Source organism: Protopterus annectens, chromosome 3.part1, assembly GCF_019279795.1.
Source record: "Protopterus annectens isolate FY-2018-M chromosome 3.part1, PAN1.0, whole genome shotgun sequence".
NCBI classification, from domain to species: domain Eukaryota; kingdom Metazoa; phylum Chordata; order Ceratodontiformes; family Protopteridae; genus Protopterus; species Protopterus annectens.
In genome coordinates, this window is record NC_056732.1 from 51463783 (window position 1) to 51489660 (window position 25878).

General features: G+C 41.3%; 2 protein-coding genes across 5 annotated transcripts in view; one reads left to right on the top strand and one right to left on the bottom strand.

The window, feature by feature from the left end:
* Positions 1–25878, bottom strand: part of RAD54B (RAD54 homolog B) — a 1676581-nt gene that overhangs the window by 1117113 nt on the left and 533590 nt on the right. The window lies entirely within an intron of this gene.
* PPP4R1 (protein phosphatase 4 regulatory subunit 1) overlaps positions 4414–25878 on the top strand; it is a 1686542-nt gene continuing 1665077 nt past the window's right edge. The window contains exons 1-2 of one of the 2 annotated variants that reach the window (XM_044066551.1): positions 4414–4635; positions 4800–4844. In XM_044066551.1, the coding sequence (XP_043922486.1) occupies positions 4629–4635; positions 4800–4844 (52 nt within the window). In that variant the 5' untranslated portion in view covers positions 4414–4628. Of the gene's footprint in view, positions 4636–4799; positions 4845–5073; positions 5217–25878 lie in introns of those variants that run through there. The other variant, XM_044066553.1, reaches the window with a different exon arrangement.

The following is a 25878-nucleotide window of genomic DNA, read 5'->3' on the forward strand; positions in this document are numbered from 1 at the left end:
GGACTACCTTGCCCTCATCTATGGCTTTGGTAACTGTTTCAAAGAAATCAACTAGGTTTAAGAGGCAAGATCAAGCAGGCTTTGTCCTAATTATCTGTTATTTCTACAGCTGTGTATGCTCTCATAGCACAGCGGAACTTCTTGTCTAAGTTTCATTTAAGCAGTATTGTTCTATTCATTATTTTCCTAACGCAAACAGAAATCATCTGCTTCTCAGTAAATTTCCAAGGCACAAGCAAGATTTAGCTAACAGTACAAGGTCAAAAGCAACTGCAGTTTGTACAGATTTATGCAGTATGAAATAGAATAAACGTGTTAATTCTTTTCAAGTTCTAAATGCACTAAGCATATTGCTAATACACACATTAATACATATTTCGCTAACAAGACCAATCCTGGACCTTTCCGTATTAAACACCTTCCTAGAAATACCAAAATTCAAGATGCTCACTCTGCAGCAGCTGCTGCCTATGCTGAGCAAGAGCACTTGGATGGTGACTTTGGACTTGAAGGAGGCTTACCTGCATATTCCCATACGGCAAGAGTGCAGAAGGTACCTGAGATTCAAAGCGGGCTCGAAGCATTACCAGTTCTCTGTGCTGCCCTTTGGCTTATTTACTGCACCCAGGGTCTTTACAAAGTGCCTGGCACCAGTAATGGCGTTTTGCAGACAGAAGGGAATTCAAATATACTCTTATCTGGATGATTGTCTCATTCAAGCGGACAACAAGGAGACTTTACTTCAGCATCTGGCATTTGTGCAGCATCTTCTCTGGTGCCTAGGGTTCACGGTGAACCTAAAGAAATCAAACCTGGTGCCCATGCAACAGACTGCTTTCCTGGGTGCTCTTCTGGACACTACAACCCAGATGGCTTACTTGACACCAGACAAAAAAGTGCAACTGGCTTATTTCAAAAACCTGGCTTTAATGAGTCAGCTAACTGCAAGAAAAATTCTGCAGGCTTTGGGTTACATGGCATCCTACATTCTGTTAATACCATATGCAAGACTGCATATGAGGAAGATACAGTGGTACCTCAAGAGTGTATGGTCTCAGCATTGCCACAGTTTGGAAACAGTGATCGCAATTTTGCCTTGTCTCTGGCAGGAGTTTCTTTGGTGGGCCGAGGCCTGTCTCCAGAACAAGGGGAGGCCTTTCTGTCCCATTCCAGCCAATCAAGTCATAACGACGGATGCTTTGGACTATGTATGGGGAGCCCACATGCAAGGGAGATGTCTTCAGGGTGCATGGACAGAGGACCAAATGCATCTGCACATAAATTTGAAGGAGATTCTAGCTGTACAGAATGCCCCGACAGCCTTCAAAGATCTTATTCTACCGGGGCAATTACTGATAAAGACGGACAACACTAGAGTGATGTGGTACATAAACAAGCAGGGAGGCTCTCACTCTTACCCCCTGTGCAGATTGGCCATGACTCTGTGGAACACAGCACTGGCCAGCAAGGTGGACTTACAAGCTCAATTCCTGCCAGGAAAGGACAACACTCTGGCAGACAGTCTAAGCAGAAACCTTTCAGATCCACACGAATGGATGTTGGATGTTCGGATATTCAGGATGATAATGGAGGCGTGGGGGTGCCCGGACATAGATCTTTTTGCATCTCCCCAAAACCATCAACTTCAAACGTTCTGCACGAGGACCTACCACAAACTAGCATGGAAAGTGGATGCCCTTTCATTCAGTTGGAAACACCTCTCAGTATATGCTTTTCCTCCTTTGCCTCTTCTACCACGGGTACCTCTGAAAATCAAACAGGACAGACTGCAAATGATTTTACTGGCTCCCAACTGGCCTCTGCAATTCTGGTATTCCACCCTGATGAACCTGGCTCAGGGTCCACCCTGGATTTTGCCACAAATTCCACATCTACTGTCTCAATGAGATGGCCAGATCCTGCACAGCCATGTCAAAACTCTGAATCTAGCAGTCTGGTGATCCAGGGTCTTTAAACAGCTCTACCCTTACCAGACAGGTACTGGACATAATCCTTGAAGCTAGAAGGCCCAGCACCAGGAAATCTTATGCAGGTAAATGGAAAATATTTTGCTCCTAGACTCAGGCCCAGGGTTTTGATTCTGCAGTTCCAAACATTCCTCTGATTTTACAATACCTAACAGAGATGTTGCATAAGGGCCTATCTTTTTCATCTATCAAAATTCATGCTTCTGCTATTTCTGTACATTACAATACGGATCCCCCAATCTTTTCTCATCCGTTACTTAAACAATATCTCAGAGGGGTAAAAAATATAAGGCCCCCTTTAAGAGCACCAGTTCTCACTTGGGATCTCAACTTTGTTTTGGAAAAGTTAACAGTCTCCTTTTGAACCTGCAGCTTCCACAGATTTAAAGTTTTTATCATGGAAAACTGCTTTTCTTTTAGCTATAACCTCTGCCAGCAGAGTTTGAATTACAAGCACTCATGGCTGTGGAACCCTTTATTATTTTTCATCAGGACAGGATGTCCCTGAGGACTAATCCCACCTTTATGCCTAAGGTGGTTTCGAAAGTAGCCTTGAATCAGACTATTCATTTACCTACCTTTTATCCTAATCCTCAAAGTGAAGAGGAAAGAATTTTGCATTCTTTAGATATACACAGGCAGCTTCGTTTTTACCTGGACAGGACCAGGATTTTCAGGAAATCTGACCAATTGTTTGTAGCTTATGCTTCTACTTCACAGGGGAGAGCAATCACTAAGCAAACTATTTCTAAGTGGATTTCCCACTGCATCAAGTTCTGTTACTCTCATCATGGCAAACCAGTTCCTGTTAATGTTAGAACACATTCTACCAGAGCTACTGCCACTTCGGCAGCTTTTCTCAGTGCAGTTCCTACCAAGGAGATCTTAGAAGCTGCAACTTGGAGTTCTATGCATACTTTTTATAAGCACTACAACCTCCCTCTCTATTCTAAATCTAGGGCAGGCTTTGCAGCCACCACTTCTGTTCCTTCTCCAGCCACCCTTTCTTAGCTTTGGGATTCAACCGTACAGTAATGACTGTAACAGTGAACCATGATGAACATAGTACAGTTGTGTACTCTTACCATAAATGTAGATGTTCGAGTGTGTTCACTGTTACAGTCTGGGTTACCCTCCCTCCTATCCCCTCTTTTGTTGTTCTTTGAGTACTGTCTGTGTCTCTTTGGAACTTCTTTTTTCTCTAAGGTATTTTTGCTGGTGATATTTGGGAATGTTCTGGTTTATGTTTGCTTATTCCTTTGATTAAGCTTTTGGCCTTTATTTTTGGGCACCTAACATTTGGGGCAAGAAAAATTGGGGAAAATGGCGTCGGCTGAGGTCTTTATACCCCTGGTGCACTGACGTCAGGGAAGGAGCGACTTCAGCCGATGTCGGACCCGACTTTGGGACTCTGGCCGATCGAGGGCTGCTGCCAGCAGGAAGAACCCTACAATAATGACTGTAACAGTGAACATACTCCAAAATCTACATTTATGGTAAGAGTACACAACTGTACTCTCTGGTGTTTTGTACCTTGACAGCCACTGTAGTTAAGGAAGCACGTGGGGACTGCATTAAACAAATCTGGTATTAAGCAGGTTCTGAACGTGTATGCCTACGGAGTTATGTTGTTGTACAGTAAACCGCTGATAATTTGCGATCCCCTCGTCATTCAACAATTCTTCTTCTTTCGGCTTTTCCCTGGTTAGGGATCACCTGTCCGCTCATGATTGGCAGTGTGTTTTTTTTTTTTTTTTTACGGTGTGGAGTTGCCAGCCCGGTGCTCAACATTCCACAGAAGGCACACACAAGCACGCAATCATGCCTATGCCCAATCCACCTACAGCATGTTATTCAACAATTATTAATCAAGTTTAATCCACCATATTTTCTCTCAAAAATGCCAATTTTAGGGGGATGCGGGGGACCCAAGCTAATCAGAAACAGCTGAGAAGTGTACACTGACACACTCCACTGTTTGTCTTCCTCCAGTTTAAGTCTAATCACTTGTCAGCCAGAACACACTGATTTGATAAATAAAGGGTGGCGGTGCAACAAAGCGATGTTTATACAGCTGCACGAGTAGGTATTCTTAATATTAAACTATCAACTCAAACAGCCCTTATACTTACTTTCAACAATGTTATAAAAACAAAAAAGTCCCAATAAAGACACAACACAAACTTTTTACATCTCATTAATTTGATAATATCGATGACTCCAGATAAAAAGTCTTAATTACGATAATATATATTACGATACACCTCACTGCATAATTTCACAAAAACACCACTAAACCGCTCTAAAACAACATGTTTATATAAGAATAACGATACATTCTTAAAACATTTCTTATTTTTCAGAGCATCAACTTCCTCCCTGGTTTTACGACAGCAGACGTATCCAGGACGTCGGTGTCAGCTGACTACGTAGCTCCACCTCCTAGTTTTAATACAGAAGTAATGGCCACCCAGAGGCAGGATCCATACAGTATTGAGTACAGTTTGTTGGATAATTAAATAGGAACTGTCTCCTCCCATATTCTGCCATTACCGTGTCCATAATAACCAGCTAAGCTTCCAATTCACTGCGGCGCTTTCAGCCCGCATTATTTCCTTTTAAATGTAGGACCAGGACAAGATGGCGGGTAGGTATCTCCAAAATCAAGCATTTCATTTGTATACATCCCAGTTTCATATTTATTACGTTTTTATTGTTTCTGTAGTCGGGTTTTACATGCCCACTGACATTTGCCAAGAAGCTGTTCCCAGTACTGTATTATGTACTAGGTCTGTTATTTTGTTGTTTCAGATCTGTCGCTGCTCCAGGAGGACCTGCAGGAAGAAATAGACGGATGTAAGTGTGACCATCTTTGGGTTACTTCTGGGGGGATAACTTTTAGTACTTCTTAGCTGAGTGCTATAACTCAGGCAAGGAGGTTGTGGGGGTGGAGTTTGTATTACCGGAAATTAGGCCCGTAATTGGTGTAGATTGTCAGGGAGGAGAATGAATTTGAAAAAGATCAAGATTTTTTAATGCAATTGTGTGCTTATGTTTTGTTTCAACAAGCCTGCTGCGGTATGTTGCTAGATGTACCGAAATGATTGCATGAAAAGGTTTGAGCCTAAAGGAAGAAGGTTGATTAAGTAATTGATACGAAAAATGGAAAGAATCAGATTGATCTTTTAAATGCATAGCCCATTGAAAGAAAACGCTGGGGTTGTTAAGGTGAACTTTTATGGTTAATTCCTCCCAACGAGGCAGTTGTATAGGTATTATTTTCAACTGCACCTGAATTTTTATTCAGATTTTAACCTAGCTACTCTCAATCCCTTCTAAATCTGGTGACTTTTGAAGCAAAAGTGGTGAATTGTAGTTAAGGACAATAATTAGAATTATATACTTTTTACTTCAGAAAATGTATATTAATTCACATTTTCTGATTGGCGTCTCAAGTTAATATTACTAATGTTTTAAAATGTCCATTTCTGGATTTGTCCCTTGATTCTCTTGAGAGCTATGTCAGAGGTTGTCTTTTTTTTTTTTTTTTTTTTGGGGGTATTAAGTGTATCTATTTCTGTAACAACTGTTGTATGAAGACATTTATGTTAGTAAGTGAATAACTTTATAACCCATTTATGTTAGTAAGTGAATAACTTTATAACCCACATCTGTTCTGTACTGATTTTTAAATACTGCTGCAGATGGAATTGCTTTGTTGCCTCTAAATAAACATAACTTGCACCATTCAATTGCTTGTACTCGTGCTGTATGTAAATACTGTGTTTGTGTGTGTATGTATGTATGTATATATATATATATATATATATATATATATATATATATATATATATATACATACATGATTACTATAAATTTTTATCTCGAGTGTATATGTATAATTACATATTTATCTGTAAAGTGGTTTAATTGTGGATCTTTATTGTCTGTGCTGAAAAATAGTTATTCCCTGTTGTAAGACAAGTGTCAAGTAAAATTAAAATTTTAAACTGTTGGGTATTACAGTCTGTAACCACAATTTCTTAGATATGTTTTGTAAGGTGTCTTGTGTAATCTGTTAAGTATGATTTGGTGTTTATTAATGAAAGTGGGGTATTTGTATAAATGTTGATACAAGCATTGATATTATGTAAACTGCATTTCTAAATGGCAGTTTATATAGTTCAGTTGCACAGTTAAGTTAATCTTGTTTGTATTTAAAGTTGGTGCTTAAAAGTGTTTTGGGGGTGTGACAGTTGTCCTAGGAGTCAAAATCAGGGTATGTACAAATGTCACGAATGGACTGTGCAGATATATATATTAGACCGTATGCTATACTGCCACACATTCCTTATACTGTACCTGTTCCTGGAGATTTTAGTTGTAAAACCAAAGGAGTTATGTTGCTGTTTGTGACAAATGTCAAGAATTTTATATTGGTATGACTACTAGAAACGTGTATAAAAGAATGAGAGACCATATGTACAGTATAAAAAGGAAAGATACAAGCAATGCTTTGTATAAACACAGTTTGTAATCTGTTGGTTTTAGAACGTTTTCCTTTTCTATTTTGGAACAAAGTGCAGTTGACTTGAGAGGGGGTGATTTTTAAGAATAATTTAGAGCAAAGAGAAGCCAAATGACAAATTAAAATGCAAGCTGATAAGCCTGGCATGAATGATGTTATTAATATTAAATATATATATATTTTTAAACATCGTAAAGATAAATGAAATGAAGTATAACTATAGCTATATAAGTATTGTTTTTACAGTGATTTTCATGTTGTTCAGGATGAATTGTTTGTTTAATAGGATAATTAATTGTCTAATTAGCATGAGTTTTTTTTATAAATTGTGAGGTCATATGTTGTTCTTCAGTCCTTTGGATGAAAGCGGAGTTTAAAGCTGAGTTACATTAACGCTGAGTTTTGCTTTTTATTTCTTTTTCTCGGTCAGTGGTTGGTGTTTTGATTTTTATTTGGTTTTCGTGACACCTTTCTGCACTTTTGGTTTGAACCAGAATCTGTGTTGTAAACAATTGATATGTAATACCTGAATTATAATAAAAAAATTTAACTGGTGGAGTCTGTCTAAACTTTGAGGAACAGACTTAATGAGCTCTCCACTAGTTATTCGTTCATTTACTTAATGTTTGTTAGCTTTGATTTTTAATACGTGGTGCACGACTGTTGTCTCATGGTTTTCTCTCTTTCTGAAAGCTGTTCCGTCATCCCTTGGTGATCTTCAGTCCTGCACTCTTGTGTGCGCACCCTGCTGTCTCTTTACCTCTCCAGCTTTTCTTTGTTTATGATGTACTGCTACTCAGTTTTGGAGGTATAGAAATTTCTGCTGCTTTCTCTCTTGGTGTCATTTTGTTCTTTGTCAGGGATACAAAAAAGAGTTGATATAGGTAATTTAGGTTCATAGGTAGGTACTAGACTGTCTGCCTGAGGGCATTTATAAGCCTAGCCAGAGTGTGTTGGCTTTCGCCGCTCCATTGATTAATTAACTGAGCCTCTGTCAAGCAGAGCCAATGAAGTGATCCCAGGGGGTGTATTTTCTGTTACCCATCCACTCGTCAAAGTTTCTGTTGAAGAGTGTTAGTGAGGGGCTTCCAAAGCATGGGGAGTCTCTGTGACAGGAGTCTATCCCTCCAGCATGTTCTATTTATTGTTGTGGCAAGGATTAGTTCACCAGAGCGAGTGGCTCGCAGTGACTTGAATTTCTTTAGGTGAAGCATGTCCATCATTTCTGAGTGGGACATGGCTTTGTAAGTCAGGCAGAGATCACCTCTGAGTAAGCAATATGCCGCTGAGTACTGCCAGAGTTTTTTCAGTTGGGCTGCATAAGACGTATGTTTGAGGCCAGTAATCCTCGTGGTGAGGTGCTTTTGTGGTCTTTCCAGCTGTTGGAAGTGTCTTGAGGTACATCCCAAATGGGGCATTGTACTCTATGATGGGTCTGATGAGTGACGAGTAGAGGGGCACTATAACTTCTTTATTTCTAGATCTGAACCCTTTAGTAATTAGATGGGCCACAGAGAAGGATTTCCGAACTACTTTGGCAATATGATTGTCAAAGGAGAGATTACTGTCTACCTGGGTCCCCAGATCTTTTATTACCTCTTCTGTATTAAGGGGGCTGCCGCCTATGTGGTAATTTGTGGATGTGTTGTTTTTCCCAAAAGGGATGACTATGCATTTTTTGACATTTAGCTTGAGGCCATGACTTTGACACCAGGTGTCTGTCTCAGTAAGGCCTTTTTGAAGGATGTCCGTGTCAGCCGAAGAGTTAGTTATGGCTCCCAGTTTGCAGTCATCGGCGAACTTGGTTAGCCATAGTCCTCCTGTGTTTGTAACACCGGATGTTTGTGTTCTGTCCTGGGACCTCTCCTGTTTGGTATCTACTTTTCTGAAGTACAGGCCAACACAGAAGGCCTCTGGCTAATGAAGTTCACAGACGACCGCAAACTAGGAGCCATAGTCAAGTCCTCAAATGATGTGGACATCCTACAGAAGGGCCTCGCTGAGGCAGCTGCCTGGTGTCAGAGCCATGGCCTCAAGCTCAATGCCAAAAAGTGCAGTGTAATCCCCTTTGGTAAAAACTCATGAACTACCACATAGGCTGTCTTGTTCACCAGCTACAACCGTACCACCAGCAAGAAAACTATAAATGTACTTTTTGAAATATTAACAGCTTCTTTCTCTCATCTGCATTTCACAACATCTTTATAGGTTCATAGGTAGGTACTAGGCTATCAGCCCAAGGGCCTACGTAAGCCTAGCCAAAAAGGTACCCTGGCTTTTGCCACCCAAGAAAATGATTTTCCTGTGCCCCTGTCGAGCAAAAAATGTACCCTGGCTTTTGCCACCCAAGAAAATTATTTTCCTGTGCCCCTGTCGAGCAAAGCCACAGAGGTGATCCCCGGGGTGTACTTTCTATTTCCCATCCACTCATCAAGATTTTTCTTGAAGGGTACTATTGAAGAACTTTGCTTGACATATACATGGGTAACCTGTTCCAGTGTATGGGAAGTCTCTGGGACAGGAATCTAGCCCTCTATCATGTCCTGTTTATTGTGGTGCCAAGGTTTAGGTCCCTAGAGCGTGTAGCTCGGAGGGATTGGGATTTCTTTAGGTGTAGCATTTCCAACAGCTCTGGGTTTGACATAGCTTTATATGTTAGGCAAAGATCACCTCGGAGTAGGCGATATGCTACGGAGTAAAGCTGAAGATTTTTGAGACTGTCTGCGTAGGGCATCTGTTTGAGGCTGGTAATCCTCTTTGTGAGGTGTTTCTGTGGCCTTTCCAGCTGCTGCAGATGTCTTGTGAGGTACATACCAAAAGAGGCATTGTACTCTATAATGGGTCTAATGAGTGACAAGTAGTGGGGAACAATGACCTTCTTTTTTTTTTTTTTTTCCTGGGTGAGAAACCTTTTGTAATGAGGTGTGCCACGTAGAAGGACTTCCTGATTACTGTGGCGATGTGACCATCAAAGGAGAGACTACTGTCCACCTGTGTCCCAAGGTCTCTTGTCACACTTTAGGTGTTAAGTAGACTACCACCTATGTAGTAGCTCATGGGTACAGAGTTTTTACCAATGGGGTTGACAATGCACTTTTTGGCATTGAGCTTGAGGCCATTTTATTTTTATTTTATTTATTGTATTTGCAGTTGGTTTACCAGGATAGTCCATTGGGCCAAAAATAACCCATTTTCAATGGAGTCCTGGGGAGAAAAGCTCCAAAACAATCTAGGTTACATTAGGTTATTAATGATGATTATACAAATGTTAAAGATTCAAGCAAATAATTTCAAATAGTACAGCAAACATTAGAAATAATAGAGACTTGTGATGAAACTTACAGATGAAACAGACTAACAAAAAGGAATATTGCAAAGTAAATACTGAGAAGTCATTACAAATTAGGAAGCATAAAGTTAAGAGGTGCAGCCTAGTGCATTCTTTGCAAATACCATAGGAATAATAATAATAATCAGGAAAATTGCTGGAGTAAACAGGGGAAAGAAGGAAGATGGAAACTGCCAGTGTTGGTTATGTGGGGTGGGAGCAAGACCATTTCCACTGGGATACTAGATGTGAATGAAGAGATTTTTTGAAAATAAAAAGGTTAGAGGTGGTGCGAATGGACGGTGGTAGGGAGTTCCAGAGGCGAGCTAGGCCATAGGATAGAAATTTTTGCCTGGGGGATGAGTTGGTTTTGTACACTTCCAATAGATTTTGATTGTTTGACCTTTAATACTCTTATCAGGTAGGTGCATTTTAAAGGCAGAAGCAAGGGAAGGACAGAGGGAGGGGGTTGTGAATGAGCTTGTGTGCAAGAGTTAGTTGAGTACAGGTGAGATGATTGGGTAGTTCTAGCCATTTTAGTTTTTGGAGAGAGGAACAGTGGTGGGTGGAGGACTTATGGTTAGTAAAGAACTTGGCGATTTTGTTGTAGCAAGAGGAAAGTTGTGTTTTTAGAGAGGTCTGTAGATTAGTTAGGAGTGGAGCTCCATAGAGAAGGGAGGGGATAAGAAAGGAAGTAGAGAGAGTGATTTTAGTGGCAGGTGTAAGGTAATGATTTTGTCGGTAGAGCATACCTAGTTTTTGATGGGGTTTTTTGATGTTTAGTTGTAGGTGGGAGTTGAATTTGAGCTCGCTATCAATCTGGACTCAAGTAACTTGGTCTCTGACACCAGTTCCAGAGGTGAATTATTTTGACTGGTAATAGAGAATGTGTTTATATCGAAAGAAGTGACTTTAGAGGGGGGTAAGTACCATTAATTTGGTTTTAGAGGCATTGAGTGCTAGGTGATTTCTTTTCATCCATTGCTCAGTGGTTGAAAAGCATCTTGAGTAAGCTTTAGGAGTGTAGGGATAGATGTGGCAGAGCAGATAATAGTTGAATCGTCTGCATATTGGATGATGATTGAAAATGGGATAGCGTTGCGGAAATCATTTATAAATATATTAAAGAGAAGGGGACTCCGGTAGGGGTATTAAGAAAAGAGGAGGTGGCCTTTTTCCATTTTACTGCTTGATATCTATTGGACAAGTAGCTGGAGAACCAGTTCAAAGAGGAGGGAGATAGGTTAAGTTTTGAGAGCTTACTTAAAAGCAGGCTGTGTGAGATAGTGTCAAAGGCCTTAGAGAGGTCAAGTAGTAGGGTAGAAACAATTAGGCCAGAGTCACGGGCTTTATTTACAGTTTCAGGGAAGGAGAGGAGGGCTGTCATAGTGCTATGATTTGGTCTGAATCCATGTTGTGTGGGGGTTAGTAGGTGATTATCCAAGAGATGTGGTAGGAGTTGAAGTTGGATACACTTTTCCAGGAGTTTAGAAATGGGCAACAGGATAGCGAAGGGGCGGAAATCAGTAACATTGTTATTGTTGCCACCTTTATGTAAAGGTATGATATAGGCCTTTTTCCAGATTTGGGGTACTATACATTCTTGGATAGAGCGGTTGATTAAAATGCTAATGGGGTAGGCAATTGCTTCAGCAGCTATGCTAAGAAAGTAAGAAGGGATGTTATCAGGAGCGTTGGTGCATGGCTTCAGTTTCAGAAGGAGTTTCTTTATAGTAGAAGTGGGTATAGGTTTTCATGAGAATAGAGGGGAGTGGGAAGAGGGGGTATTAGGGGCGATGAAGATGATGAGGAAGTTAGAGTAGGAGAAGAGGTGGAGGGTAGAGAGTTAGTGGATGGGAATGAGGGAGTCGTAGCAGTACAGGGTTGAGTGTTGGTAGGGGAGGGTGGGGGTGTATTGGAGAATGTGGTGGTAGAGAATGAAGAGGTTAATTTGGAAATAGCCGAATCTAAGTCTAATTCAGGAGCATTAGGGTCTGGGGTGGAGGTGTCTGGTTTACTGGGGTTAAGGAGAATAGATATACCTTTCCAGAATTTCTGAGGGTTTGTTTTATTATTGTTTTGGAGTATAGAGAAGTAATTTTGTCGATCAGAGATCATGAGCTTCTTTATTTCAAAGTGTTTTGTATTCATTATGGAGTAGGGGAGTCCTGTTTTTCTGGTAGTGTGCCCAGACTTTATCTCTGTGCCGCATGATTGCTAGTGTGTTTTTGGTAAGCCAAGGGGCGGATTTTATTCTCCTTGTCCTTAAGGGAGCATGGGAGTCTAGTAGTTTTAAGAATGTTGATTTGAAGTGGGCAACTGCGTTATCTAGGGAAAATGTTTTGGACCAGTTTGAAAAGGTTGTTGGGTTAAATTTTTTTTTGTTACGAATAGTAATATAATTATGGGTGCGATGTAGGAGTGCGGGGAGTCGATGAGTGAAGATGGGTATGTGGTCAGTAAGGGGATCGGGAAGAGTGTCACTGTCAGAGAAATAATGGGAATGGGAGACTAGAATCCAGTCCAGAATACTGCCGCTAGAGAGGTTGTTTGAGGGGCGTGTTACAGAGTTAATTAGCTGTGAAAAATTGTAGAGGTTGATGTTAAGAGGGTTTGTTGGAGACTGAATGGAGGCCCAGTTAATATTCATGTCTCCTAAGATTATTGTTTCATTGCTAATGTTGTTGGAGAGCCAGGAGAGGATATCTTCAAGTGTAGAAATATTATCCCCTGGGGGGATGTAGAGGGAAGCTATACATATGTGTTTGTATTTGTTAACTTGAAGTAGTGTGAGGAGTAGTTCAGCGTTGTTAAAGTGTGGAATGGGTTTATTATAGGGAGTAACTGACAAGGAGGATGAGTATAGGAGAGCTGCTCCTCCACCTTTTTTGTGGGACCTGTCTTTTCTAATGATAGAATAGTTTGGTGGAATTATTTTAGTCTTTTATATGGGGTTTTAACCATGTTTCAGAGATGGATATGATGTCAGGTTTATTATGTATGAGCCAGGCATGGAGGTTTGGGACTTTGTAGTAATTTGGACTTGTCTGTAGTGGTTGAGGTGGGGGGGGGGCTGGGTTGGGATGGATATCACCTGATAATAGACTGGTAATCAGATGTAGGATTGGGTTAGAGAGGTAATTGGACAGTTTAGTAAATAGATTGGGTTCTATTGTGATTCTGAAGGATTTACTAGTTACTATGGGGGTAGAATGTTTTTGAGTGGTGATGAGTTTGTATAGGAAAAGTAGGAGCTTTTTATAGGATATAGATAGAGAGAAATAGGAGAGTGTGAGTATGAGAGAGTGGAGTTAAGATGGTTGGTTACATGAAAGGATTGTGAGTGATAGGAAGTAATGGGTTGGGTGAGGTAGTGAAGAAAGGATAAATTAAGAAGTAGTAAAAAGGAGATGGAAAAGGGTTTTGAGAGCTTGATGAAATAGGGTTACTTCGAGGTGCAATGTTGTTGAATTATATATGGATATAAGAGAGTTATGTATAGAGGAGCTGGTAAGTACCTAAATAGTGGTAAGAGAGTGGAGAGTTATGTTAAGATTGGAGGGGGTGTGGTTGGGGGTGGGTGTAGAGGGAAAAATGCAAACCTATTGGCTAGGTGGGATAATCTTAGGTGAATGAAGTTTAATTTGGGTGGGAAAAGGGAATGGGTGTTTCCAGAGTATCGGGGACTGATTGGGCTAGAATAGCAGTGGGTGTGGATTTAGGGGAATAAAAGTAAAGGTGCTGGGGGCGGGTGAGATTTGGGGGCAGGGTAGGGAAGCGGAGTGAGCCCGAAGGGCGAACGGAGCGGGTAGAATCCAGGAGGGCAGGAGAATATCGAGAACCTATCAGTGGAGCATTGTTTGCAGAAGGGTAAGTAGAGGGGACCAGGATATAGTAGGTTAGAGTGGACTATAAGTTTTTAGGAGAGAGAGTGAGAAAAAGAAACGTTAGAGCTTAGAGAGAATACAAGAAGTGAGTGAATTGTAGTCTATATTAGTGGGGAGAGGATGCCATCTAGTGGACAAATGCTGAAGTGCACCTTGGCCCACCAGGGCAATCTCTGGACTAAATTGGACTAAGGGAGAAGGGAGCTAGTGTAACCAGGGAACTAGATGAGGGGGAAGAACAGAGATACAGAAATAAGAGGGGTATAGGCTGCTGGCTTTCCTGGCAGGGAGCATACTGAAATAGCTAGCGGGGCTTAAAATGTATAGTAGATTAAGGCTTAGCAGCAGATGCACATACTTCCTTATATTCTTCTGGGAGAAGCTTGGTTCGATTTCCAAAAAGGGGATGAGGCAGCAGAGTTGTTGTTATTGCTTGAGCAATTGGATGAGCTTGTATTAAGTTAGTTAGGTTTAGGTGTCCACCCAGGCGAAGTCACAGGGTGTAAATTCAGGGCAAGAAAGTTCCTTATATTCTTCTGGGAGAAGCTTGGTTCGATTTCCAAAAAGGGGATGAGGCAGCAGAGTTGTTGTTATTGCTTGAGCAATTGGATGAGCTTGTATTAAGTTAGTTAGGTCTAGGTGTCCACCCAGGCGAAGTCACAGGGGGTAAATTCAGGGCAAGAAAGTGTAGGAGTACATGCTCAGCCAAGGACGCACAGCAGCCAAGAACGGGTGAAGTTTAAAGATAGCGCCCAAAGGTTGGGAGGGGTTTTATCAATTCCAGGAGGATGTTTTAGAAGAGGGGGGAGGAGCAGGGATGTGTGTTAGCAAGTACAGACTGGAAGGGCTGTAATTCTGCAGCAAGGAGGGGAGTTGACATGCAGGCAGTTTCTAAGTAGATGAATAGGTCCAGGAAGTGAGGAGAGATCCAAAGAATAGGGCTATGTAGTGGAAGACAGAGATATCACGAGCAGGATACTAGACTAGATAGACTTGACACCAGGCATCTGTCTCAGTGAGGCCCTTTTGTAGGATGTCCACATCGTTGGGAGTTTCATTTATGGCTCCTAGTTTGCAGTCATCTACAAACTTCGTTAGCCAAAGACCTTCTGTGTTGGCCTGTACTTCAGAAAAGTAGATACCAAACAGGAGAGGAACCAGGACTGAACCCTGTGGTACTCCACTTGTCACTGGTCTGAAGTCGGATTTGGAGTCTGCTACTTTCACAGTGTGGGTTCTGTCAGAGAGCCAGTTGGCAACCCATCTTGTGACATAGGGTTTTATACCTAGTTTAGTGAATTTATCTATAATTCCAGAGTGGGGGATGGTGTCAGAAGCCTTGGCGAGATGTAGATATGCTGTGTGAACCACCTTACCTTCGTCTATGGCTTTGGTGACTGCTTCAAAGAAGTCAATCAGGTTTAGGAGACGTGATCTGCCTTTTACAAACCCGAACTGGGTGGGGTCCAGAGTTTGGAGATTACCAATGTCTTTAGTTACATGATGATACATTCCATGGCCTTGCAGACCAGGCTTGTTAGGCTAATGGGGCGGTAGTTCCCGGGGTCCGTGGTGGCTCCCCCTTTGTGGAGTGGGATAACCATCTCTGTGCGCCATTCAGTAGGCACAAAGCCTGAGGTGAGGCTATGATTGAACATGGTGCTTAGGTGGGGTGCCAGTTCATTCTGTAATTCATGTAGAACGCAGCCTGTGATGTTGTCAGGTCCCATGGATGCTGTGTTCTTGGCTTTGGAGAGTGTGGTTTTTACCTGTGCAGCCGTGATTACAGGAATTTTGCATTCTTCCGGTATAGAGGTGGGCCCATTAGGGGTTGAGGGGGTAAAGTTAGCACTGAACCTAAATCTTCCAGGATTTTGACAATATCAGTTGGTTCTGTATATTTAGTGCCATTGTGCTGTAACTCAGAGCAGATCTGAGTGTTGCCATTGAGATTTTTGACAGCTATAGAATGCTTTGTGGTTGTCTTTAGAATCAGTGGCGATTTTGTTTGTGTAACTAGCTTTGGAGGATTTTATGAAGGATCTTTGCTTCTTACTGAGGCTGACCAGGGAGTTCTTCCAGTCATGGGATTTTTACTCTGTTAAAAAAAAAAAAAAAAAAAAAGTTTCTTTCTTATGGGAGGGGACCACCAGATTGGCTTCCTTTTTTTTGGAAGATAGCATATTGGTTCCGTTAGGGATAGCACAATCCATGCACTCATGTAAGTGCTTATAAAGTGCATTTGTGTAGGATTCAGCAGTCGTACCTCTATTGTCCGTCTGCATGGGTGTCGTGAAGTTTGCCACTTCTGTCTTAAGCATGAAGTTGGCTTTGGAGACATTTTTTACGGTCGTTTCCCTAATGGGGGGTGGGGGCAGGATGTGGATGTCAAGGCTGATTTAGCTTGTCGTCAGATCTGACCAATGAGGAATTGACCTCTGGTGTGGAACACCGGTTGCCCATGTTGGTAATGACCAGGTCTAGGATATTGCTGCCCCTGGTGGGGGTGTGGATAAGTTGATCCAAGGTGCTGGAATTTATGAATTCCAGAAAATGTTGCGCAAAAGAGTTGTTACATGAGTAGTTTTCCCAGTTAATGGTGGGGTAGTTGAAATCACCCATTATTAAGGTGTTGGGTTGTACCCTAATATTTTCCAGTGTATCAAGAAATGAGGAGTGGTAATCCTGGGGCATGGTGGGGGATCTGTAGCAAGTTGCAATTTGGATTGCAGTCTTGCCCAGAGTTAGTTGCACTTGAATAATCTCAGATGCATTATGCTGAGCAACTAGCCTGGAGGTGTGGATGTCCTTCATGAATATGGGCACACCACCACCTTTAGTGTTTCGGTCCATGTTAGGTGGCCGAAAGGTGTGTTATGAATTATAGCCTGGTAATGCAGGAGTGCTCTCTGGAGCCTTGAACCAGGTCTCTGTCACCGCACAGATGTCGATGATCTTCAGTGCCTCGAGTGAGTGCATTTTGAGGTTTAGACTTCTAGCATTCAGTAGCATTACCCTCAGATTTTGCTTGTTTGTACCTGTTACGGTGATGAATTTGTCATTTGAACCTTGCCTAAAAAAAGCACTATAGGGGTGGCAAGAGCCTTAGCCGGTACCAGTATCCGGAATCCGAAGGGCGACAGGTGCAGGCCATCTTTGGCAAAGCATCGTGGTCTGTCGATCATGTCATCCAAGGCAGACAGATACTGGATCCCCTTAGAATGATGCCAGAAGCTTAGCCAATTGTTGAAGTCAATCATTTTGTCCTTGTACTATGGTATCATTCTGGGTGATGGCAGGATGCTACTCAGGGCTAGGTCCATACCTGCCTGGGCTGCAAGATCAGAGAGCTCCTCCATGTCTCTTTTCATGTATTCTAGGGAGGTATGTCTCAGGTCATTCAGACAACATGGACAATGACAGAGTCCTATTTGTATTTGTGGAGTGACCTGAATGCGTGAGTTATGTGGCGAATTCTGGCACCCAACAGGCAGCTGACAGTAACTTTCTCCTTGTTTAGCCTGGTGAATGGAACATCAGTGTGCCCGACTATAGAGTCATCTGTGACTAAAGTGTTGGGTACGTTGTTATACCTTATGGACTGTGGTTGAGTGGTACACTGAGTTTGTGGGCTATGTGTCATTTGAGTTGTGTTGGGGGTTGGAGGTTGCATGCGTTTCTGCTTTGGAGGTCTCTGTTGCTTGAGCAGATTTTTATTGAGAGCTTCCGCGAATGTAGGTGTGTGTTTTGCATTGCTGTGTGTGTGTTTTGGTGGTGTAGGTTTTGAGGGACCATGTGATGAGTGTGGTGTGGTGCAAGTGTTTACCTTCTCTTCTTGACTGTCTAATCCAGTCTTGGGTGAAGAGAGCTGTGCTTCCAGTTTGGCTATATAAGTGTATCTTTCACAGGTTTAAGTGTTGATTGGTAGAAGCAGAGGATTTTCTGTGTACATGAGGCAATTGCTGCATTGCCCTGAGATGCCCAGATTAATCAGGTAGACAGGAGAAAACACCAGGAGATGACCCTTAGACATGGCTGGATTAGGTGCTTTATTTATTAAGTACTAAAACTGTTTTCCTCTAGAAAAGTGAGGAAAGTTGAATGCTGTAGTAATTTGTAGCCTTATTTAGTGCCTACGAGTTCTGAGTAAGTGGTGAGCTCAAAGAAACAGATGTGAGTGATAAAAAATAAGACTAGTTAGTTCTAAGGAAAAATTTGAAGAGCAGACTTTATGGCGCTAGGAATAGTTTAACCCTAGCTAAGCAGCGATGCATAAAGTGGATTTTTTTTAATATAATCGTAGAAAGTTATCCAATACAAAGTTAAAAACTGAGCCCCGTTCCAGCAGTCTTCAATCAGACAAGTTCTAACTCCACACTCCTGCCACTAGGGTGCAGGGGAATCTTCTCCAAAAAAAAACATGGTTTAGAGTAGTGCTCAAGTTATACAAACAAAGCTAGATTCAGCAGGTCTGAATTTAGTCTAGGCTACAGCAAACAAGTCGTACCAATTTCAGAAACAAACCGTTCAGATAAGCAGACACAATAAGCCTTTAACCAGAAACTCCCAGCTCAGAAGGGCAGAATCTATCCTTTCCTCCCACAAGAGTGCAGACCACATCATCTTAATGTAAAATAACTGGCTCGAAGCCCAAGTGCTTAAACCAGAACTAATATATTCTTAGAATAACAGGCACTCAGCCTTCAATCAGCAACTTCCAACTTACAAGGATGTAAGCTACCTGTCCTGCCACAACAGTGCAGACCACAAACCTTCTATAATGTAAAACAACTGGTCTGAAGCCCAAGTGCTTCAACCAAAGGCTTAGAATAACAATTACAATTTAATCAGGCTAGTACCAAGCAGTAATAAATGCAGCAGAATAAAAACAATTGAGTACTTTTTAAGAAGAGGCAAAATAAAGTGCAAAAAAAAAAAATTTGCAAAGTGCAAGGAGAGAGGAAGGAGGAGCAGAGGTTAAGAACGTGTGTATATGTATGTATAAAAGCATTACAAACAATATATAATCATAAAGGGCAGTAGCTCTATCGCTTAAGATTAATGGAAACTGTGGTGGTAGAAAATTTAGTTTTGATTTGGTACAGCACTGTTCCTGTGCCAATTAGTGTAGCACTTGGTAAACTGTGCTTTATGAAGGATGGCAGCCTGTTTTGCAAGTCAGTATGTTGAATTAAGAGAAATGGCAACTGCCATGCCGGATGACTTGCTGGCTAGCAGTGTAGTGTATTGTTTAGACTTATTTTTAAGTAAGACTCTATCCTTTCATTCATTTCCTAAAGTAAATCTTTTTCTCTTGTGAAATTGCAGTGTGGAAGCTTGCACAAAGTGCTTATTTGGTAGGACTGAAAATCGTATGCTATTTGCATGCTTTTCAAAAAGAAGAGCTTTCAGCCCCTTCCAGGCGTAAACTCTTCAGCTGCCCTTATTTACGTTGAGTCTGCCGTACTTTTGCTTAGCAATGCGTAATGAAATGTAGAGCATGACGAAGGAGCAGGTGAAGCTTTGAAATGAGTCGTTTTGAGTTTGCTTTAAAAAGAACCACAAATTTAAATTTGCATGCTTGATCAGTCCTTATGGGTTCTGCGTGTTCTTTGTGTGTGTGTTTACCTGCAAAACTTGATTTTTATCCTGATTTTCTTTAGTAAGTGACTGCAAGGTAAAACCTTTTTTGTAATTTATAATTTCCTGTAATACCTCCTTTAACTCTCAAGTGCTTCCAACATGTTCATTGAGTTTGCTTGAGAACTGTTTCCTTGCAGGAAAAGTGTTTTGGAGTTTATATAATAGCATGGAGGAGAAGTGAGCACAAAGCTGTTTGTGTTCCAGTGTTTGACGAATTCATTTTTAACCATTTTTATTACTTTCTTTGGTAATTTAGGTTATACCGGTGGTTTAGTGAGTAGTAGTGCTACCTGACAGCAAAAAAGTTATCCACTTCAATTCTCTGTTGTGCTTGCATTCCCCACCAACATGCCTTTTTTCCCCTCTACCAGGCACTCTTCTTATCATCCTGTAGTCGTGCGGTAGTTTGGAACTCAACTGTGTGCGTGTACATGTATAGGGTGCAATAGACCAGAGCCGTAGCCAAAATGAGCTTTAAAGCATTGCACCTTCTAGCTTCTTAATCTCTGACATCCTTGTGACCTTTAATAGGCTTAAAGTAGATTATTGGAAAATGGATCAATGCTTCGGTAAGCAATAATAGAAAACTTCTCTGTCAGATGTCAAAAGTTTGTCCCTTTTTTTTTTTGATACAAGTGTTTTTTTCTGAGGGTTGATGTCCATAGTAGTAGTATACATTTCATACAGTCATCACGTTGGGGCCAATTAGCTGGTTGTGCTGATGGAAGTGATGGTGTCACTTTTGGGTAGGCTAGGTGGTTATACTAAAAGAAGGGAGCACCAGAACCTTTTAAATATCCATTTTCAGTGTTGTCATTTTGAACTGGTGATTTTTCTCACTACTGACAGCAAGGGAGGTAGGACTTATTAACTACTGCCTTGGTGGAAAAGGCAGGAACATGTCCCCCCCCCCCTCTCCCAGGTACTCTCTTTTCTTCCTGTAGACATACAGTAGTTTTGAACTCTTCAGTTGTGTGCGTGTACATGTATAGCCTGCATTAGACCAGAGCCCTAGCTAAAATGAGCGTATGTAGCTGAGATGCAGTAGCCCAAAGCCCTAGCTAAAATGAGCGTATGTAGCTGAGATGCAGTAGCCCAGAGCCCTAGCTAAAATGAGCGTATGTAGCTGAGATGCAGTAGCCCAGAGCCCTAGCTAAAATGAGCGTATGTAGCGGAGATGCAGTAGCAGATCAGGAAGAGTTTGTGTTTATATAAGGGGTGTACCAGTTTTGCTATATTACAGTTTTGCTTTTTCTGCATATGACAAATTTCTGTTGCATGTGGGTGTGACTTTCTGTGCTCACATGTGCCAGTCTGCCATCATTTCAGTAATGAGTCAGTCATGCTCCTTTAGAGCTGCTGCATAGCTGCTTTTTCAGCAGACCATATGCATCACTGCTAGTCACCTCTGTGTGCAGTGTACTTTGTACTTCGCATAACCCTATGACATTTGGTTACAAAGTCTTGCATCTGCTGTGTTGGTTGTGTCCATCTCGGTCTGCTGCCTTCCTGGCAAACCTCCGTCACGATCTTCTGCACTCACTTTCATTAGTTGTAGCGAGAATGCATGTGTGTAGCCCCTGGTTTCTTTTTCATAGTACTACTACAGGATTTTTTCCTGTCCAGTCTTTTCATTTTTAAAATGCACTTTGCTACAGTTTCACTGCCAAGCAACAAGCTGGCTGTCAGAGATTGTAGAGTCTAGATTTGTGAATTCATGGACAATCTCCAGCTTGTAGTCAGTCACCATGGTTAATGGCTTTGTGTCCACATTTTGGCCCATCACCTTGGGTCTTCTTTGAACTGATCGTGAGGCCAATAAGTTCTTGCTGAGTGTGAGCCACAATAGCTGTGTCGTCAAGGAACAGGAACTCCCTTAGATGCTTCCCAAGCATCCTGGTCTTTGAGCTAAGTCTTGATAGTATGAAGAGGTTGCTGTCCATTCTGTTTCAGAGAAAGATCCCTGTGTAGGAATTCCAATAAGAAATTTCATCAGAAATGAATGTTGGAGTCAGTATACATCCTTGCTTTACTCCACTGAGAATCTCGAAAGGTTTGAATGTGAATCAATCGTACATGATTGTCTCCTTCATGGAAGGCCCTGATAATGCTAAGCAGTATTGGAGGACAGCCGATCGTTGCCAGAATTGCAAACAGACCTTTTCTACTGATGAAAAAAAGAAATGGAATGCCTTGGTCACGTCAATGAAGGCAATACACGGAGGTTTGTTCTGCTCCCTGCACTTTTCCTGTGGTTGCCTAACCGAGAACCATGTCTGCAGTAGACTGTCTAGCTCTGAACCCACACTGAGACTCTGGGTAAACTCTATGCAAGAACATGTAGGCTCTTAAACATGTGTAAACACCTTCCCCATGGTACAGAGAAGGGACATGCCGTGATAGTTATTAAAATCACTTTTCTTATTTTTATAGATGGTAAGTATGTTAGTGTACAGCAAGATATGAGGGATAATATTTTCTGTCCAGCATTGGCAAAGTATTGCAGCAGAAATAGCCAGGGAATTGTTATGGCTAGGCTTGTATAGGCCCTAGGGCTGATAGCCAGGTACCAACCTATGAACATATAAGCTCTGAGATTAAGGTACCATTAGTACATTTTAAGGATTTCTGAGTAAGTACCATCTTTCCTGGGGGCTTTTCCTGACAAGAGTGCTTTTAGTGCATCATTGAGTTCCTGTAAGGAGGGCTCGGCATCGAGTTCGGTCATAGTTGGCAGAGGTTTGATGGCATTCAGGGCTCTGTTCATAACTGTGGTCTCTCTGGCATACTGCTGCGAGTAGTGTTCCACACAGTGTTCCACCTGCTTGGTTCTTTCCTTCAAGACCTTGCCTGTGGTTGACTTAAGTGGGGTCATCTTCCATTGTGATCAGCCAGTGCCACAGCTAGTGGTACACCTTGCATATTACCAGTGTCCATGGCCTGCTGAATCTTGAAGCAGAGTTGGAGCCAATAATCATTTGCAAACCACCAAGCTACCTGCTGCACTTTACTCTGAGCAAGTTCTCCTTATTGGCCAAGGACCTGTATGCAGCCAGTGCCCGTCTGTGTCAGCATTTCAGTGTGGGCATCAAACCAATCTGTGCACTTGAGCGTCTTCTTCCCAGAGTTAGATATTGCAGCATTATAGATATCATCATCCCATAGTTTTTCCCATCTCTTGTTAGTGTGTGTCATCAGGCAGGGCAAATCCTCAAGTGCTTCAACAAACTTGCATACTTTTGAAGGGTCATGAGTCTTGCCTATGTCAGTGCTGGCTTCCCTTCCTTTTTAGAGCGAAAGAACCTTTGCATGCGGATATTCACCTTGCTATGCACAAGCAAGTGGTTGGTATCACAGTTTGCACTGTGGTAACTGCGTGTTACCCTGACACTGCCTAAGCTGCTGTGTTTGGTGAGAACAAGTTCAAGTTGGTGCCAGTATCTCACTCTTGGGTGCCGCGATGATACTTTGTGTTGGAGCTCGACATTGAAGAAGTTGGTTATGCAGAGGTCATTATTGGGAACAAAGTTCAAGGAGACGCTTTTTTGAAATGTCCTAGATAGGATAGCCAACTGTGATGGTCATTGCCAACTCTTGGCAAAACAAAAAAAAGAATGAATAATGGTTTGTGGGAAGAGACCTCGCCTGTGGGAAGAGACCTCGCCGATGGCAGCACTAAGCTCATCATAGAGGTCATCCTTAACTTCCTGGGTAGAAGTTAAAATAGGAGTGTAGAAGCTGATGATAACCACTGCCACTCGTGTTTGTAGCTGAATTTTCAGCAGTCTCTCATCTCCCATATTTAGTGGTATGACCGAGTTAACGAGGTTGTTTCTGATTGCGAAACCAACACCATGTTCCTTGGTCTCTTCTGGAAGCTTCCCATGCCAGAAAAAAAAGTAAAGTCTTCCTACTTGAGACATCCAATGGACGGCAGCCTTGTTTCCTGAAGAACCACAATGGCCATCTGTAATCTGCTAATTTCGTTGTTAATTGCTGTATTCCAAGCATCTTTGATGTTCTATAGATCTTCCATAAGGCCTGGAGTCATTGTCCTTGCATTCCATGTGCCTGATCTAAAGGCTGGTTTATTTTGTTGCCCTTTCTGAGTTGTTGCGAGAATGTGTCTGTACAAGGTTGAAAAAGGTGTTTGTTTAGAATGCATGTTTTAAGGGGAAGACATATTGAGAGTTTGTGAATTTGAAGATCTTAAGAAAATTGCTGATGCCCTAGGTCTGTGGTTTGAGGAGGTTGGAACATTACTGATTTGTTTTAATCTGGGCTGTTACAGGAACATTTGAACATCATCAGTCATTTTAAAAACTTCAGGTTTCTATTACAGGCAACCTAAAGCATGCGATTTGGGACATGTTGCTGTTGCCCTAAAAGGATATGAAAGATGAAGGGTATAGCCAAAATTAATGCATTTTGTAAAAACGTGTAATCTTGCATTCTGACATCACTTACATGCATTAACTAGATGAAGTAGTGTCTGAGGGAGAAGCTTTGACAGTTATTTGAAAGGGGAGCTAGAAAGTTTTCTGACCTTAAATTGAATGTGGGACACATGGAAAACTGAAAATAAGTAGAATATTTTGCAGTGGGAGGGGAGCACTGAAATTGAATTAGTGGGGAGCAAAGATGTTTTTGTTGGTGAAAACGTTGGAGAGAAAAGTGAAAACCTTAAGTTGGAGACTGAAATGATATAGGATGAAGTACATTAAAATTGTATTATTTAGCTTTAAAAATGAGACTAAAAGGCAGATGAAGCATTTGTTTCACAGTGTGTTTAAATGTTTGGGGTCTGTGTGAATGGCAGGGTACAAGTAGTTTTTTGTGGGGGTTATGGTCATTGGATTGCTGAAAGTAATGGTTTGATAATGCGTATTGCTAAACCATCTGAAATTACGGTGTTAAGTCTAATAGGTTGAGTTAGGAGGAACCCTGATTTGCGGTTCATGGAGAGTAACTTTGCGTTTTGTATGCTCCTGTTAAAATGAAAGAACAATATGATTTAACAAGATAGGTTATATATTTTAATTTCAGATCAGATGTGTAGGGGTGATTTGTATTACACATATTTTGAGGTTAGAAGAAAGAAAAAATGTTTGAAGGATCTGGTGGTAAAAAAAATCTGCTTATGGAAATTGAAAATATTAGATGTATGGAAATGGAGAAGTATAACATATTTATGAAAATGTGAACTAAAATGTACAAGGAATATCTATACCCTGCTTTAATCTTGCTTAAAAGCATTGTTTACAAAGTGTATTTCAGTATCTTTAATGTAAGAGAGAATCGGAAATTTACCCTTGGTCTGGCACCTATGTCTGTTAGGCAGGCAACCTGTAAAGGCTTAACCTCTCATGCTCAAACCTACATCTATGCCGTAAAGTACCCTTTGCCAGATATATTTTGGGGACCACGGCTAAGCATAAAAAGGGCAGCTGGAGTCATGGCCTAGTAATCACCTAAGAGAGTAGAAATGGGTAATAAACTCCTAGAAAATGAGCGTGTAGAAAGGGTATTAATAGAGCTATGAAAGGACTGTAGTTAGGAATAAGAGTTTGTGTTGATAATTGACTAAATGGTGGGAAATGAGTGTCGCACATGAGTAAAGTGAATTCTGAAGTACATTTGAACGAGTATATTGAAAAAGACTGTTGTGTATAAAACATTAGAAGGTAAAAGCGGATACGTGTCAGCTTATGCCAGAATTTCAGCTTGGTTGTTTTAAACTGAAGGAAGAAGTTTCTCTCATCTGGCAGGAAAGTGTCTTCTCCTGTTTTAGTGAAGAAAATTGTAATATTAAATGTGGCTTTTGAAAAACTAAGGTATTAAATCTGTAATTGCATAGAAATCCCCTGTATAAAGGCCAAGGGCTAGGAGAAAATAAAATTACAAGGTTAAAAACATTGGACTAGAGAAGTAAGAGCAGTGCTATTTAGGCGTGAAATGAAGTGAAGCAAGCCTAAGTTCTGCAAAAGAACATGAAATGAGGTTTAGAATATTTCGATACTTAGGAAGACTGTCAGTTAGAAAGTTTGGTAAGCTTGCTTATTGAGTGTTATGGTTTTAAACTCTGGTACAGGATTAGTGAGAGGCATTAGTAAGTCCATATTCAAGAACACAGATAGAGGCCTAGCTTTACAGTTATAGATCTGGTTCCAAGAATTGGGAGCCTGAAATGTGGAAGGAGAATTTATAATGAAACTGCTACCTTTTAGTTGGAACAACTTGTGTTGATTAATTAAAAATCAGGATTGACAGATTATGAATAAAGCCTTCGTTAATGCTCTCATGCTTTTAAAGTTTATAATGGATTCAAAAGTATTTTTTATTTTATTTTACGTTTGTTGACCGGGATTGTCCGACTGAGCTGAAGAGCACTTTTTCAGCGGAGGCCCGGTGAGAAAACTCCAACATATTATACAATTTTCGGTACTTGTGTATTATCGCAACCACACTTTCTCGCCAGGCCATTATTTGTGTTTTCGCAACCAC